The 18,389-nt window shown below is 43.3% G+C and overlaps 1 protein-coding gene across 1 annotated transcript; it reads right to left on the minus strand.

The window, feature by feature from the left end:
- Window positions 1-1,981: 1,981 nt before the first annotated feature.
- ARL8B (ARF like GTPase 8B) lies at window positions 1,982-17,777 on the minus strand. The gene is made up of 7 exons (XM_082059783.1): window positions 17,526-17,777; window positions 7,605-7,685; window positions 6,895-6,968; window positions 6,378-6,471; window positions 5,665-5,732; window positions 5,374-5,444; window positions 1,982-3,935 (listed from the first exon to the last, which is right to left on the minus strand). Exons 1-7 carry the CDS (start codon window positions 17,646-17,648, stop codon window positions 3,886-3,888), a joined length of 561 nt encoding a protein of 186 aa, XP_081915909.1. The 5' UTR covers window positions 17,649-17,777; the 3' UTR covers window positions 1,982-3,885.
- Window positions 17,778-18,389: the final 612 nt, after the last annotated feature.

Raw genomic sequence — 18,389 nt, forward strand, 5'->3', positions numbered from 1 at the left:
CTGCACTCCAATTGCACGTAAAGAAGCCACCATCCACACCGAAGCTGACAGGACATTAACATTCCAGGGAAAACTTTCACACAGCCCAGCACTGTGGGTGCACACACAAACATTTCTCCCCAGTCTAGTCTAGAGACACGCTGCTCTCTGCTCAGCAAGCGTCATCACTTGTACGGAACAAAACCAACAACAATTATTGAGAGTTGACAGCTATTTTAAATTATCGTGACGCCATACAATACTAACACATCATGAGGTCATAAAGGTATGACTGGTGTCTAACTTCCACACATATTCATGACCAAGAGTTCTCTCTGGCTCAGTATTTAACTTTCCACAAGACCCAGTTTTCTCAATATGCTAATGGCCAAGGCCTACTGCAGATACATCAGAAGACGGTTTCAGGACTACAGCTATTGATGTTTAAGTACAATAATTTGTTACCAAAGTACATCCCCAAAAGCAACTTCTGTCAAGAGAATGGGAAATTTAATCAGTCTCTTTTTACAGGCCAGGCTCACTATGGAGCCCAAGACAAGTAATCACCATAAGAGATCAGACTGGCTCAACAGATTTCTAGAACACAGCCACAGCATCCAAGTTCAGCAGACAACACCACCAATGCCTGTCTTAGGCTCCACAACTTTATTAGAACAGAAAAGGTTTAACCTTGGACTTAACTGTGCCAGATAAGTGAGTTTTTCAGTCAAAGGCTGAAAGATGGTGAGAACAGCCTCATTTCTCTAGAAATACTTCCTATGCTTCCCTTCTGTTTCGAAATTAAGGTAGTTGCAAAGTTAATCAAGCAAACAGAGTATAAACCTCTGCATTGGATTCAAATAGTCTCTTCAAGGTCTAAATTTCTGACATATGAATAACTAATGGCATCTGGAAGGTCTGCAGAAGAATAGCTGTGAAAACCTCAGTGGAGTCATTTTGTGAAGTAACACAAAGGTACTTTTTAGAGTACACACATCATGGGTGGCCAGTGTACCTCTCCTTGCCATATATATATTTAGAAGTAGAAAGTGTTACTGAAATACCATGTCATGCAAACAGCTGTTGGCCAAGTTCAAACCACAGCTGATTTAAGTGATTAGTACCGGTATCAGACCAACCAGGGTGACAAATCTTACACTGTTTTCAGATTTTGCACATAGAGGCATTTTGCTTTGAATGTTAACCCCAGGTAGCTTGTTTTGCATGCAGGAAACTCCCATCAACTGAAGAAATACGCACATGATCTTTTACTCAACAGTTCATCAGCCCTTCCCACCAGCCGAGTTACACATGAGGATGCTAACTGACCAATATTCAGTCCTGAAAATAACCTGTTAGAGATCAGTAAGTTTGGTAACTTAGATGGAGGCTGGCTGGGAACAAAAGAAATCCATTTGTTACCATTACTTGAAAGATGTTGACATACGTTCCTGTAAGTCAATCAGGGACCCAAGAGAAACTGCAGCAAAGCATCTGGGAAGAACAGTCAGTGTAACTTCAGATTAAAGTTGCTACAAAGATTTTGTTGAAAACCTCCATCAACAAAAACCTCACTTTCCAATGAGATAAGAAACTCCATGCTTTAATTAGCAGTGAATGATCAGGCACTGCTAGATCTGGCACTTGTGCTAGAAAAACAAAGGTTTTATTCTAGGCTTGACAACAAGAAACAAGCTTGCACACACACACACACACACATTTTTCTCCTGAAAACAGCTCCAAAAGGCTGCCCCTGCTTAAGACCCTTCAGCTGATCAGTGCTTTTCATAAACACTGCAAAGCACTGAGCTCTGCTGCGAATGACTAGCTAAGCTTGCTCATGCAAGCCGAGAAAGCCCCAGGCCTGAAAGGTAGTTTTATAGGCATTTCTCTTGAATAGTTGAACCACAGAACATAAAGAAGCTCAGGTATTTACCAAGAAGAGACAGACACCCCGTAATGTGTTGCCATGAGTTAAGCCACATCAACTCAAGTCAGTCAGTTAAGTGTCAATACAACCCTCAAAACATAAGTTTATTGAATAAAGCTGAAGACCAGTAAACCAACATATGCATCCACCTAAATAAAAAATTCACGTATTTACAAAGTTCAGTAATTGTATAAGTTGTTCACATGCAGAGAGTAATGCACAGGTTAACAATTGGTAGTGTTTGGATGCCATAAACGCTGAAAGCAGTGAAGTATATAAACACCAAACACATCAAGTTTAGCTATAGGCCAGTTAACTATACGGTGACCTGGTCCCCCACAAAGATTCACACATTCTAGTTTAGTTTCCTTATTTTAGGCACAAGCAAGTTTGCTAAATAAAAGTAACTGTAGCAGTTCCTGGTGAACTAGAGACTACAGTAGCAAGTTAATATACCCTCTCCTCTACAGCACCAGAGTATGAATTAATTGAAATCATGCTTCAGCGAACTGAAAGGGGACAAAAAGTTAAAATGCAAGTTCAGACTGAATGCAGGCAGCATGTAGTGTCTGTGCAACAGTGCCATAGTTGGTACAGAACAGTAAGGCCATGGCAGTCTAAATTAAAACTGGCTTGTTATAACTGATATGGACTAAACAGTGTTTCCAACCAAAGACTCCGACACAACGCAAAGTACATTTAGGTGCAGAATCACACACAGTGTGAGGCAACGCAAGCAGGTGTGCCATGTATTTGCATACACTAGTGAGCTACATTGACATTACTGCATGAACAAACCAGTCTTAACGTCTGTCCCTTTAAATACACTGAAGTCATTAAGTAAAGCTACGAAAACATTACAATCTTTAGTTTATACATATTTCCCTATACTGTAGGAGCTAGTCAAGAAACAGGATCAATTCATTGGCTCTCTTGTGCTTTGACACAGTAGAACATTTCATCTTGCAACTTACAGACTTTGCACATGGTTACATCAAGAAAGCAGGCAGGTCTAGAGTTGTCACAATAGCCCAGATGTTCCATAGCACCAGCTGAAACTGTGCCCAGCCATTTCGTGAGAAGGAGAGACACTAGACAGTTACACTGATATTGTGCTAAAGGTCAACAACTGACTCCATACAAAAACATCAGTAATTTAAGTATCATGCAGCTGCTCAGAATGTGTGTTCTGGTTTCAGATAGAGACCACTAGCATCTGTAGATAGAAAAATGTATTTGAACAAAGTCTGATGTTCCTGGCGATTTGTTTTCATGCTGGAATACTCCAATTTTTGAAAGCTTGAGAGAACAGTCCATTCCCATCCCCCACACAAACGCTAAACAAAAGCAACAAAATTATTTTAAACATTTGACTCTTTCCTAATTCATGATGAGAGTTTTCTTTTTCAAGTGACAGGGTAAGATCTCAGCTGTAGATGAGTGATGCTGATCTATGCCTTGTGCTCCCCTCTGCAAACAGTTTCCATTTCTCTGTTACATACACACATCACATGCATTTGTGAGATAAATCAGTATCCCACAACTCACGCTTAAATGTTTTCTAACTACTGTGTGTGGCATCTTACAGAATCTTAATGCTGTCAAGCACCAGCATCTTCAAGCCACTAAACACTAGAAATAAAACACTTGCTGAAAATCATATAAAAACCTGGCCCTGAAAAACCAGAACAGAGTGTACCATCATAATTAACATGGTAGAGATTTTTTTTTTTAAAAAGCCCCCCCACAACCCTCCCACCATAGATGGTTGTAAAATAAATATTTGTGCTGACTGTATCATGACAACTCTAGTTGTTTTGTGACAGAACAGGAATACAAGTCTTCAGCAGTGCACATGAGAAATGGACCGTGAAAAGGCAGATTCTTGATAGAGGATTTTTGGGTAATATCTCATTATGGAGGGAAGTGGACAATTGAGATTATGGCCAACAGGTATTGGAGATTCCAGGAAGACTTCAGCTTCTCCTAGATTTTGAATGCTGAATAAGCCACTGAAGCGTGATATCTAAAGAGAGAAAGAAAAGAAGTTCCATATTCAAGTGTCTATTTGTATAATTGGCATTGCTTTGGTATGCTAGTGTCCTCAAATACATGACAGGAATATCCAGCCCTTCTCTAGAGAAGGACCCAAGACAGATCAACAGAAGGGTTCTTCTGAATGCTTGTTGCCTGTGATTTAGTCCTGTAACATCCCAGCACCCTTCAAGTAATGTTTAAAGGAACTGCTCCAGATATCCTGGTCCCTCAGTCAACTACACCTCCAGGAAAAATACATCCCTTAATCTGACACTTTTGTATGGCTCACATAATCACCTTTAGATCAACATCACTCTGTTTGGCCAGTCTGCCTCTCCTCATCTGATGAGAAGAGTTAGTTTAGCCCTATAGTATGAGGCATCAAGCTCTCCTGTGCTTGAAAGAGGGTTTCCTAAGGAAGTGCAATGCACTAGTGTCGTACCAGGGCAATGCAGCACCCTCCCTACAGCATCAGTGATGCTGAGCTGTGGTTTGAGCCTTGTGTGGGAGATATGACATAAGGGAGTATCCACTTCTCCTATCCGCCATGTTTTGAATCTTTAGCTGACGGTAAGGTGACGGGGCTTCTTGGATAAGAAACCAGAAGAGTTCTACAGGCTGTTCATTTTTCCTGAAAAGAAGTTGAGTCCTTAATATAAAGCAGTTCTGGTGTGCTTTGTAGCTTGTTCCTGTGACCATCAGCCTGAAGTGCCCCTCTCCAGTAAACTCATGTCAGCCTGCCAGTGAACCAGTGTTAATCTCACGGCAGCCACAGAAGGCAGCAGGAGGAGGACTGCAAGTGCTGTTAAGTACCATCTTTTCATTCAGTTGGGATTACTCAGTTTACTTACAATACTAATCTCAAGTACCGGGTATTACACAGTGCTATGGTCTCTTTGAACTCCAGGTACTCTAAAGCAATCAATGTCAGCACCAGAAAAATAATTACTGTTTGGCAGCGTGGGGTAGTGAATAGCATAGGCCACAACGTGAACTGCTTTGACAAGGCAGTAAGGGAAGATGATTATTTCAAGGGAATGACTGCTGATGGAAAACTTGCTGCAAGCACTTGCTAGCCTCATGAAGAGAGGCAGAACTGAGAGTACCTGACAGAAGTACAAAATTATTTAGGCCAAGCTAACAGGGAGACTAGTCAGCTATTTGCTGCAAACGAACTAAAGGCAAGCAGCAGATTTCACAGGAGACTGACATGTTTTGATAACTACAACCCCTACAACTTTAATAGCAGTAAAGCTTCCTCACTGCCATCAAGAGTTATACTGAATATAACTGGTACACTTATACATCATTCTTGGATTTGTCACCAGTTTTTGGAAACCAGGAAGCTTGTGTTTAAGAAGTTACAAACCCCCAAGCCATCCTCTGACAGGTCTTCATAATGCTTGGCATTGTAGGTTAATAGTTACCTATATTATCTTTCTCTTTGCAAGAAATTGAGTAGCAGCAGATTTCTCTGTCCTGAATAGCAGCAAGATTCCTATGAAAGAGAGAACATTTCATCATACACTTCATTTATAACAAGGACTATTATACAGAGAATCTAAAAAATCTGTGAAGAAGATGAAGTGGAACAGTTCAGTTACCTCCTGTTGCTGGATTTCCTACTTTTAAATGCAAACTTCTTGATCTAACCACCCTATGTACATGAACTCATTTATTGAGTTAAAGGAGCCTCTCTTAGGAAGGGTTGGACTTACATCTTTTCAATTAGTTGTTTCTCATCCAGAGCATTAGTAAGGTCTCTCTTATTTCCAAGTACTAGAACCTGAAACCAAGAGCAGAAAGATACAGTTGCAGCTTTAGTGTTTTGGGTTTTGGTTTTTTGTTTGTTTTTTAAACCCAACCAACACAAAACAAAACCCACCTCACACAAACAAGAAACTTCAGAGGAGTCTGACAAGCAGTTTGCACTAGGCTATTTAATCTAATGGAATGACACATTCACTATTAAACCAGATCAAGAATGAACATTAACCTAAACACAGGAAAAGAGGGGGTACAAATAACCTGTTATGCACAAAAAGCAAGCTGATAAGAGTGAGAACAATCCCAGTAGACTTTCAGCTGAGAGTCCCCAAACTTACTCTCTATTTCTGTACCACACACTGGCTTACCTGTACTATATTAGACTCTACAAGAGAGCACAAACTTGTACTGTGGAATACTCTAAACTACTATTCCAATTTTATTTGTTTTTGTGTGGGCACTGAACAAGAATAAGACCACTGAAGGATGGACTGAGGTCAACAATTTGATTTAAGGCACTAAGGGCCGGTACTGTTCATGCTTCTACTAACCAGTAAGGTTAGGCCTTACACTTGACTTAAGAGTTCAAGCCAGACTTCAGAGCTGCTAGAGTTATGCACATTCCTCAAGCAAGTTTAACACTGTGTAAGGCAATATTACTTACAGGGATTCCTTGTAACTGTGGCTTATCTAGAAGATTGTGCAGCTCATTTCGAGAGGCTTCTATTTTTTCACGATCTGCAGCATCTACCATGTAGCTTTAAAGAGAATTTAAGGTTAGGTCAGTGAGACTGAACTACTTCAGAAACAGCAATCTTTCCTTTACACTGTCAGTTTTGAATACATTCAACAAGGCTTTAAATGAAGCCAGGTCTTCTGAGCAAAGAATTTAGTTCTTTTAAAGAAAATTCTCTAAGATCAGCATAGATTAAAGATTCTTTCAGTTAGACAGCACAGCCACCCAGTTCAGACATGAAGTAGATGATAGTACTCCTGATCTGATAAGAAAATAACCCATCTTGAGCTCTGAACTTAAGTGTAAAAAAAAGTCAATGTGCTTGCAGTAAAGTTTCAAAATTAAAATGAGTACTACTGAGTCAAGCATGCACTGTTAGAAAGGCTACACACAGAAGAGAAGCAAATTTAAAGTTCAGTACTAGCTGAAGAAAGACAACACTTACACAATAGCATTAACTCCTCTGCAATATCGCTCCCACATGCTTCGGAATCGTGGTTGTCCTCCTATATCCCAAATCTTAAATCAAGGGGAAAAAAGACAATTTAGCCATGCACTATGTTTAAATGTGTCATGCAAAAGTAAGACAAGAATACAGTTTTTCTTTCCTCCTTAGGCCAGCTGCAGGACCCCTCGCACATTAGAACAGAAATAATCCCTGGTACAGCTGCTGAAAGCTTGCAGGCCCAGTAGCATAAGATACAAAATACAGCATCTTGTACCAGATGCAAGAACACACCTGTGCACTACACTTATACACTGTGGTATACAAGAAAATGCAGTAAGATATCTTGACTTAAAACTTTGCTGTTGATGTAAGCCTGCCCTTAAGCAATATTGATAAGCAGAAGTGGAGGATCTCTTGGCCCTAAACATGTGCAAATTAACTCAGATTAAAGCCAGATGGCATTATCACAACACTGCTTTAAATAGTCCATGAACCTGGAAATCACACACAGATTCTCATTTAAAGAAATCCCATAGATAAACACTAGTGTATTCTTAAGCTGACAGATTTAGCTGAGTCTCTTCAGTTTCCTACGTTTGTCCCAATGGTGAGAAGAAAACAGAGCAAACGTATCAATTTTAAACCGGAAGCTGAAAAAAACCACATTTCATGGGTTTTAAAAGAGACAGTCAATGATGGTGACATACCTTTATTGTAACATTACCCTTTGTAACTTTTCTCATGTTGAAGCCCACAGTAGGAATCATATCTTCACTGAATTGACCTGACTGGAAAAAAAGAAAGTTAAATTTAGCACTTATCTGATACAGCTAGTCTACATAGTAAAATACCATAAGCTTTTCATAACCATTTGCCTTCCAACAGAAGGCTTTATAGCCAAGAAGTTGCAGATGTTATATTCATGTGTATTGAAGCTTGCGTGAAGTCAGTCAAGTCATTTCTTACAAGCACTTAAATAATTTTTCAAGCCTTGAGGTAACCAGGGGAGCAAAGTTGGGGAGAAGTGCTTTGCCTAGCTTAACAGCTGGACAGCCAGGCAAGTATAGGAAAAGAGCCGTTCATCTACTTCTGCTAGAGCCAAGTTCTGTACGTCAGGATCGCCTAGATACCTGGAAGCTAGAAACATCCAGAAGGTTTTCCTCTGATGCAAGCTACTCTACAGACAACATTTACAGCAATAAATCACTCTTGTGGAGTAAGCCTCCAACCCACAGGTATGGGCTGACTCCCTGAGGAGTTTTAAAAGGCTGGAAAGTGGAAGGACCTGACAGGTCTGCTTCCTGCTAGGCTACAGTGTCCAGCTTGTGGAAGAGGCAATTGAAACGCAACTGGAGAGTATTTCAGCCCATTTACTCCAGAAGTTCAGCATCACCTTAAGGTCTGACATAACTGCTACAAAACAGTGTTATATTAAAGAGGTTCTCTAGTGGCAGATGTTTTATTATCTGTTACACTTTTATCTGTAACAGCTTGAAAGCAGAGTTCACAGCTACCTCTTATAGCTAACCCAGGAGCCATAACAAGTATCATCAACACTAGTGCACCTCTCTCCAATGCCCCTGTGCCTACTTGGCAGAGGGTGAATCTCAGCCACAATGATCATTATGTATGTCACTACATTCATTATGTGTGAAAGAACCAGTCAAACAGATTTGGAAAAAAGGTCAACTCAAATGCATTCAGTTGTTTAATTAGGGTTTGATATCATAGCAGCAGAGAGTCTGCTTCTCTCCCCTGACGTTGCCCAGAGAAGCCAGCCTGAGTTAAAAGCCCTTTAGGATCTATGAAGCAGAAGAGATCACATCACCCCATAGAGTAAGGGCCCAACTGCTCAAGGTGGAAGTAGTACCTAAGTCTGACTGGACATGCCTTGAGTACATACCGCTCAGAGTCTGCAACCAGAAGATGACCAGCTTGCAATCCTCATGCTTTGTCATTCACTTCTATGCATGGAAGTCCATGCTTCCTTCAGCTTGTTCCCCCTACCTCACCTCCCCTAAAACCCTGTGATCTTCCACTAGCAAACCAAAACTGCAAGCTTCATACAATAGACTCCAGTATAATGCTGATAAACATTAGAAGTCAATTGAAAACGTACAGATTATAGCAGTCTCATTTGGGCTTATGTGGCCAAGTCCTTCAGTTAAATCATACACTGATCTTGCTGTTGACCTCCAAAACAGAAATACATCCAGAGCTTGGATTCAAAGGGAGAAGCACCCTGAACAGGCAGCAATTTTTCACATTTAACATTTGCTTTCCCGATGCATGGCTACGCAGACTAACAGTCTTCTTTTAAAAGGAGTAAAAAAGAAAGTCCTTGAATCCAAGGAATGCAAGAATAAAAACAGTTATGTGAAAAACGGACAGCTTAAAACTCATTAGGCATGTGTTCTGTGTTCTCAAAGAGGTCTCAACTGTTTAAGCTACATAGAAGAGCATGTATCAACCTCATGAAGCACTTTCAGAAACTACTCTAACCTTTCTGTTAGCTTATCAAGGTAGGTGCATAACTTGAATGCCTGTTCACAAGCTTCCCATTGCTGTCCAAAAAAAACAGTGTATGACTTGGCCATTTCAGCCAGTTTGGTTATGTGCAGCTCCAACAAGGGTTAACCATGCCTCCCGTGTCTGATGCACTTCAGTTCATAACGCCTGCACTGCCAATTTTGCCTTTGAAGGGTCAGCGTGCCATGGTTGCTCAAGAACCACCACATTCCTGCCACCCCAGTCACACCCTACACCCACATCTTCCAACCAAACATCTCCCAAGCACTCCCTGAACCTCCAGCTCTCAGTGCTGCTTCATATTACCCCATATGCTGATAGCCGTTCCCACTCAGATACTTCCAGATTCTTCACTCGAGAGCTGTTCCTATCAATAGCTCATGCTCTCACAGCTCTTTTAGGATACAGGTTCCTTCAGACTGTAGCAGTACCTAATTTGCCACATGTGTAATGTAACATTGAAGAAAATTACTGTGATCCACCACAAGGAAGATTTTACAGAATCTTCAGTAAAGCTGCTGCACCTTATATCACCTTCCAAGTACTCTCTACCCACGCTACACATCCAGGTGGCATAACAACTTGTTCTGACTTGCTTAAAAACTACACTACAGAGCCACTCAGTTACAACGTGAGTTTCATCTTTCTGTACTCTGCTTTGTAGGTGAGACAAACCAGCACTATCTGAAATGCTTTCTGAACCATCAGGAACAGAAGGAGGTAGCAGGTGCCTTCAGGGAGCTGCCTCCACAACATAAGCACACCCTTTCTCTCTATAGGAAGTTTGGAGGCTGTGGATTGTCAGGTCAGGTGGGCACATTACAGCTTTGAGAGGCACATCTGACCACAGGTTGAGCATATCGATCAACTCAGATCTTCATTTGAAAGACCTTACTCTGCTACAAGTATGGATGTTCCTCTCTTCACAGTTAGTGTACCTAAAGAAAGCAACTGGAAGGCACCTTATCTTTTAAGACAGGTCAAAAAATGGTTAAAACCACTGTAATGGATTTTGCTAGCAGGCAGTGATTTCCTTTGATAGGCTCTGCTATTGTGTCCAACTGTCTTGGCCCAGAAACAGTTCTCTAAACTCAGAATTTAGAGGGCTTTTGTTTACTACCTCTACAGATGAAAAAAAGCCAGGAATTCAGCTGCATCTTAGAGTATTAATACGAAAAAGTTACTCAAATAACCTAATGAAATTTAACAAGGGAAAGTGTAGAGTCCTGCATCTGGGCAGGAACAACCCCAGGTTCCAGTATAGGTTGGGAAATTACCTATTAGAGAGCAGTGTAGGGGAAAGGGACCTGGGGGTCCTGGTGGACAACAAGATGACCATGAGCCAGCACTGTGCCCTTGTGGCCAGGAAGGCCAATGGCATCCTGGGGTGTATTACAAGGGGGGTGGTTAGTAGATCGAGAGAGGTTCTCCTTCCCCTCTACTCCGCCCTGGTGAGACCACATCTGGAATATTGTGTCCAGTTCTGGGCCCCTCAGTTCAAGAAGGACAGGGAACTGCTGGAGAGAGTCCAGCGTAGGGCAACAAAGATGATTAAGGGAGTGGAGCATCTCCCTTATGAGGAAAGGCTGAGGGAGCTGGGGCTCTTTAGTTTGGAGAAGAGGAGACTGAGGGGTGACCTTATTAATGTTTATAAATATATAAAGGGTGAGTGCCACGAGGATGGAGCCAGGCTCTTCTCGGTGGCAAACAATGATAGGACAAGGGGTAATGGGATCAAGCTGGAACACAAGAGGTTCCACTTAAATTTGAGAAAAAACTTCTTCTCAGTAAGGGTGACAGAGCACTGGAACAGGCTGCTCAGAGAGGTTGTGGAGTCTCCTTCTCTGGAGACATTCAAAACCCGCCTGGACATGTTCCTGTGCGACCTCACCTAGGCGTTCCTGCTCCAGCAGGGGGATTGGACTAGATGATCTTTTGAGGTCCCTTCCAATCCCAAACATACTGTGATACTATGATACTGTGAAACAGCAGAACAAGAATATACTTTTATTAGTAGCCTATTCTGTTTGAATTAGACTTCCCTGTCCCCCCAAGAGCAGACTACTCAGCCCTATCACCATGTGTTCACAAAACGATGCTTTCTCCTTCTAAAACAGGCATCGGCTTTAAAACAAGTTTGATAAGCACAGAAATATTTTCAATTCCTGATCTGAAAGTGCCTGGTTGTTGTCATACACAGTAGCACTGCTGCAACACTCATCAAGGACAGCAAGAGTAGTTGCTTACAAATCTAGCAACAGCATACGATTTTAGTGTTTGTGAATATACCAACAGGCAGACACAGTACTTCAACCAGGCTCTCTGAAGATCAGCCTTGTGTACGAGAAGCGATTATGAATTAAGCCATTAGCTCTGAGGTCGTATAGACCACACAGCATTAATACACACTGCTGAAAATCACAAAACAAAATGAACTCTAGCCCCTGTGTAAAAGATAAAGGGAAACAAAACAAACCGGATTTCAGAGACCACAGGCAGAAAAAAACCTGCAAGACTAGCCTTTAAGCCTCCTGGTTTAAGAGATGCTCCTTTTCCATACTACAAGCTTCTGGAGAACCCAAGCACATGATTTTAGTGCAACATGTGGGCTCTGAACCACCACCCACACTAAAGCACAGCCATGTTCACAAGCACTGCTCTTCACCTGTAACTGGCAGCTGGCCCTTCTGGTCTGCACCCTCTCCCTCACCCCCCCAGGGAGCAGGGACAGCTTTGTCAGCCAGCACCCGCCACAGTCTTGCCCCAGGAACCAGCCAGTTACAGCTACAGATCCTTTCCCAGAGGGTAGGATGAGAAGACTTCGGACAAGCATTGAACTTATCACGCAACATCCCAGAAGCGAACAAAGGATGCAAGTTAAGTCTTTTTTAATACTGAAACTGCTTAGTAAACCTCTTGTTTCCAGTTGTCTTGAGAGTGAAGGGGAAAAAAAAAAAAAAAGCAAACCAAACCACACTCTGGCTACTTCATCTCCCTCTCCGTAGCCACGAGCTACAGCCAAAAGACTGCTAACTTCAGGAACTTATGCTTCCAAGACTGTCAGCACCAAGTCCACAGCTTGATCAAGTAACTGAACATTAAGACTGGAATTCCTGCTTCCCACATCTTTCTTATAAATCCATTTCAATACATTAAAGGAACCCTTAAAAGCAGAACTAAAACTGCAGCAGTATAACTGGTGTTCCCTCTTCTTCCTTTCCAGCTACAGCAGTAGCTCTCTCCCGCTGTCACTGCAAACACTCTGCCTACAAAGGCCCATCCATATGCTTCTCAATACCAGCTTGCAGCCACCAGATTTTGATTCCATGGCCTGCACAAGGAGATTCTTTATATCAACAGAAAATGTCAGGGTAGCCTTTAGCTTGCATCTCATAAAGCTACCATGATTCATTACTGCTATTGGACAAATTTCTCCATAGAGGCTTTGTTACTACACAAAGATTTTTACCTTTACCTATAACACTTTTCAGTCATCTAGAAGAGATAATGAACAAGCTTAGCTGACTAGGAGACAACATCACTGGAGCATGGACTCCAGCCAGGACACTCCCAACCCACCTGAACTAGCATACTACCTTAAGTCGCAGTATTTGTCACTAAATTTCTTTCTTTTCACACTAAGAAAAAAGCTGCATCTCTCAGAAATCTCTTATTAAAAAAACAAAAAACAGAGTCAATTATATAAAGCTACCCCTACACTAAGCCTCCTCTGCAACATTCATAGCCTCAACCGACAAGTGCATCATATATGGACAAACCAACTCTCTAGTTTCCGCAGTCTAGCTGCCTTCTTGAAATACTTCAGCTTTTCAGCTACTTGTGATCGCATTCAGAAGCTTGAACTCTAGTTTAGAAGCTTCAATCCTCATGATCTAACAGTCTCCTGAAAGGCTTTACAACAGCACTTCTATGAATGTTTCAAGAAAATTAATTTTTATTTCCCTAACCTTGACTTCAATGGAATATCTAAAAGGACATAGACTGCTTATCATGCGACTACCACACAGCAGTGAAACAAGACCTAAAAAGGCATATTTCTATCTAAAAGTCACTCAGGTAAGAGTTTAGGACACTTCATGTGTCTGATAGTCATGGAAGCATCTTTTTCCAGGTATTACCACTTAAAGCTCTTGCATTGCTTAATGCCATGATGGAAATAGTAGATTCTGATTTCAGTCACCTGTTTCAGACCATCTCAGGTCCAGCAAGCAGGACCTCAAAAAAAAAAAAAAAAAAAAAAAAAAAAAAAAAAAAGAGTATAAACTGAAGTATGAGTCACCTCATATTAGCTTTATTACCAATGAAGTGAGGCAATCCATTTCAAGAGACTTCTGCGATTAGGAAACACTTCACTTAAAAATGTATCAACCTTCTCACTTAACTACTGTGTGTATGAAGTGACAACATATGGCTATTTATGACCTACCCAAGTGTTTCAGAAGGCACCAGAGCAGCAGTGAAGCTCTTTAGAGCAATCTTTTTCTCCACTTCTCAGTGTGGCTTCTTTAAGTCAAAGTTACTTATAATAGTTGTGAGGACAGAAGGAAGTCACAGCCCTCAATTGGCCAAAGGAATCTTTTGTTGAGCGGCACTTCAAAAAATTGCCTCTAGAAACCAAGGCGTCATTCAAAGGCTCGCCAGATATTCCAAAGTTAAAACACAAACCACACTAATTCAGGTTTTGACACAAATCCTAAAAAGAGATCTTATTTATCCTGTCACCACAAACAGAACATGTTGAGTTTAGCTCTTAAACCTGACAACCATATCAGGAAGGTGTGACTCCCTCCCACCCCTGCAGTTCTCCTCTCCTGCCCACTGAGGATCAGGCTACAGAGCTTCAGTGTTCCAGCAACACATGCTGGGATCAAGGATCCATCTCCTGGGCTTCAAGCAAGACTTCCCAATAGGAAACAACTCTTCCGTGAAGCACATTTTAGAAACTGAGCAAGTATCCCATTATTCCCCAGCACACAGTGCCCGCAGCTGGGAAGCAGAGTCCGTTTACTTGAGTCATGTTTCAGTTGCCTCACGCAGCTGCAGAGCTCAGTTGCTTCTTGTACCTCTCCACACCAGCATGGCTGGAACTTGCAGCTCCAACAGCACGTCTGATGAAAGCCTGGTCACAGACACTAGCTGCAGAGATGCAAACAACAGAAGATACTGCAGACTCCAGTAAATAAAGGGCATTTCAAGCCCTCAGATAAGAAGCTAACAATTCAAGATGTGATATCGGGATGACATGCAGTTTCTCTGAATAAGAGCCACAGGCCATCTACATTATGGAAATTAGGACCAGGAAGAAATTATATCCTCCCTTGTGAGCAAGTTTACTCACACACACGGAAAACTTATGCTTAATATCTAATTAGAGACAGTGACTAATACAGTGCCTTTGCAAAGCAGAAGCTGCATTACTTGTATACAGCTACAACTAGATTTCATTGCTAAGGTTGGTTTTTAAACCTTCTAGTCAAACTCAGTTTGGTCTGATTACAAACTAAATGGTTGTTTACACTAGAGGAATAAATACGGCCCAAACCAGCTAGTAACCTAGAAAAAGACTATTCTAGAACTGGACTGTCTGCCTTTCATGGCCTTTCCACTTCATTTGCAGCATCAAGCCTCCTGTGGAATTGGCTTAAGTTTTTCCCTTAGTTACATATGCCTGATGTGACTGGCATAGATTACATTAGAGATTTATATTAGATTAAACTCACTGCTGTTCAAGTGACTGGTAACAGCCCTTTGTTAGTCAGAATGCAACCTTATAAGCCATACAAAGTTCCTAGTATGTAATCCAGCCTTTAGGTCTGTTCTATAGGACTAGCATCTTGCTGTGTCATTCCTTTCATTTTAGTTTTATGGAATCCCAATGCTTAACAGCTATATCCATCCAAACCATTAACTGGCCTGCAGAGAGCACTCATTTTGTCCCAGCACTCATTTCCAAATACACACTCTGAATTCAAGTCACTCAATAAAGCAACTAACAAGTTAGCTCTTCATGCCATGGATGGCACTACTTCTGTAAAAGGCAATATTGTGCTGATAACCGAAGTTCATGCTATTCTTTTTTTAGACCAATAATAAAAATCTGAGCAAATCTGAGCAAATCTGCCTAACTCTGGCTTTTTTTTAGTGTTTTGGTTTGGTTTTTTGGTGTTTTTTTGTTGTTTTTTTTTTTGTGTGTGGTTTGTTTGTTTTTTTTTTTTTGCAAAGAGTCACTAGATTCTCTAATTAAAAACTTCAGAAATGTGACTTGCTACTTCCAAACCTAAAACAGCTTGCTAGGCTCTGTTATTATGCATAACAACTTCCCTATTTCAGGCAGTTTTGCAAGGCTACTTGAATGACACTTACTCAGATAAATTTCTGGGTGTGATCCTAATGTGAGGTTGAAACCTTGCAAGATTCAGCCCCTAGCAAAGCAAGCTGGATACAGACGTCAGCTTTACTTAGGAGTACTTTTACCATTTGAGACAATTTAGATAAACTAAACTGACATGCAACTACTACAACACTTCTGTACTATTCCACATACCTGCAGTACAGTTTCACAGAAAATTCTCTGAAGGAGATGTGCTGCTGGTACTATACAAACAGAAGAGCAAAGCAGTACTTTGTCAAGTGTCATCACCATGCAGGACTCCAGAAGACAAAAAAACCTGCAGACTAATCTCAGTGCCCAAAGTTGCAAGAACACATATATCAGTATCAGCTCAGCAGCCACAGATTGATGTTGTTCAACAATTCCAGAGTTCAGTTTTTTAGAAATCCAATCCCAGAGGTAATGGCAGCCACTGCTGTGTGTGAAAGAAAATACTTCTGGCATTCACAGGTTAGTCCAGCAACTTCCACCTAACTATGCAGATGAAGAGTTACCTTTTATGAGGGCAGATCCATATAACCTAATTATCACAAAACCCACTGAGTGCCAACATCCTCAGGTACACAAGAGCTTGGTTATGTTTTGACAAGTAGTCAATGCAACAAGGATTATCTATAACTGTGAGAGAGTAAGAGTCATTTTCCTATCCAACAACTCATTCAAGTGACACTTAAATACATTATAGGCAGCAATGTTATGGTGACAGCCTCAAAAAAACATTGAAGGTCTGCTCAGGTCTGAGGTTGAAGACATCAGCTTTCTCATTTTAGGTGCACTAGACTCAATCAGCCATGCTCCCTGTAAAACCAAAAGGGACCCTAGTTTCCTATTTCAGGGTTTCCAAATTCCATCTTGTCTCTTTGAATGTTTTCTGTCACATTCATCTGCAGAACAGGATACTGATGAAGCCAATTAAGTCATTTAAGCAAGCCACTCTTTATCTTGTTCAACAATGGAAAAGCTTCATGTAGGAGGATTCCCACACCCTTCTTTCATCTGCTCCAGGCAGATCATCAGATAAGTACACTCAGGTTCAGCAGCCTGCTGCTGTTAGGCTTGGAAGTTGTACTTCTTAGTGCACACCTTAAGAGAAAGCAGATTATTCAACACAAGTTTCAGCAACCAGGATAAGCAAAAAGACCCGTGAGCGGGAAACATTTAAATCGTTTACTGAGGACCACTGAAAAAAGGCAAATAGAAGAACCAGCCGAAGACTCTCTTCACGCTGTGCTAACATGAGCCCAGCCATTACTAACACGCTGACTGAACCCAGCCCCGGGAGCACGGCAGAGCTGTGCTCTGGTAGCGCTGTCGGCGGGTCCCACCGCACACAAAGGTTTCTGGAGGCACCGCAGAGCCAAGGCCACACGGCTGGCTCAGCCGGCTCTCCTGCCAGCCCAGCCGGCAAGGGCAGACATGCTGCTTCCCACCCCGGCGGAACAGCCCCATCCCACCTCAGCTCAACCTACGGCCCGTACGAGCCACGGCCGCGTACCGGGGGACCCCGGCCCGGCCTCGGGCTGCAGCGAGCGCGGCCGGACACCAGGCCGCTCCCGGCCCGGCCGCTGCCCTGGCGCCAGCCCCGTCCCAGGCCCACACAGGCCTCGGCGCCCCCGTACACGGCGCAGCGCCCACGAGACCCGGTAGCCCCGCCGCGGCCTCCCCCGGCCCGGCGCGGCCCGCTCACCGCGATGACGTTGACGAAGGTGGTCTTGCCCGAGTACTGCAGCCCCACCAGGGTGAGCTCCATCTCCTCCTTCCAGAAGAGCGAGCGGAACCAGTCCAGCAGCCGGGAGAGCAGCGCCAGCATGGTGGCGGCGGGCGGGCCGGGACGGCGGCGCTGGGCCCGGGCACTGGCGGCGGCTGTCGGGCACCCGCGCGCTCCCGCACGGCCCGGCTCGCCCCCGCGCCGCGGTCATATGACGCGGCGGCACGGCCCGCGCGGCGCGCACAGAGAGGCTGCGCCGCCAGCCCCCGCGCCGCACCGCCCCCTGCCGGCAGCCGCCCGCTCTGCGCCCGGGGAGGACCGCCGGCGGCGGGAGGGCGGGGCGGAGGCGGGGCTGCGCCGCGAGGAGCGGGGCGTCTCCCCCCAGCCCGCCGCCATGTTGGGCGGGACCGGGGAGGGTGTGGGGGCTGGCGTTGGTTTGCGCTGATTCGCACTGGTGCGGTCGGGGTCTGTGCCGGGGCACGCAGGGCACCAGAGCCGGCTCAGGGCCGCCCCGTCTGGCCGCACTTCTCTGCGTCCATCGTTGCAGAGAAAAGCTCCCGAAGTGCGTGGCGCAGGTCGCTGCAAGCGTGTGCAACAGGCAGCAGCGCATCTCACACGGAGTCGTGTTTTCCATGCAACGATAAATGAATATTTTACTCCCAGGAGTGTAAGGAGCCACTGAAGGAGGAATGTTGTTTTTACAAAGCCGGGGACCTGTTGCCTAACCCCAGCATGGGGGGAAAGACGGAGAGACATCAGACTCTGAATGCTTAATGTAAAACAAAGTCTCTTCGAACGAATCCTGGAATGCAAACCGATTACTGCATTTTAAAAAGTTAAGCT

This window comes from Streptopelia decaocto, assembly GCF_964273445.1.
Source record: "Streptopelia decaocto genome assembly, chromosome: 8".
Taxonomy (NCBI): domain Eukaryota; kingdom Metazoa; phylum Chordata; class Aves; order Columbiformes; family Columbidae; genus Streptopelia; species Streptopelia decaocto.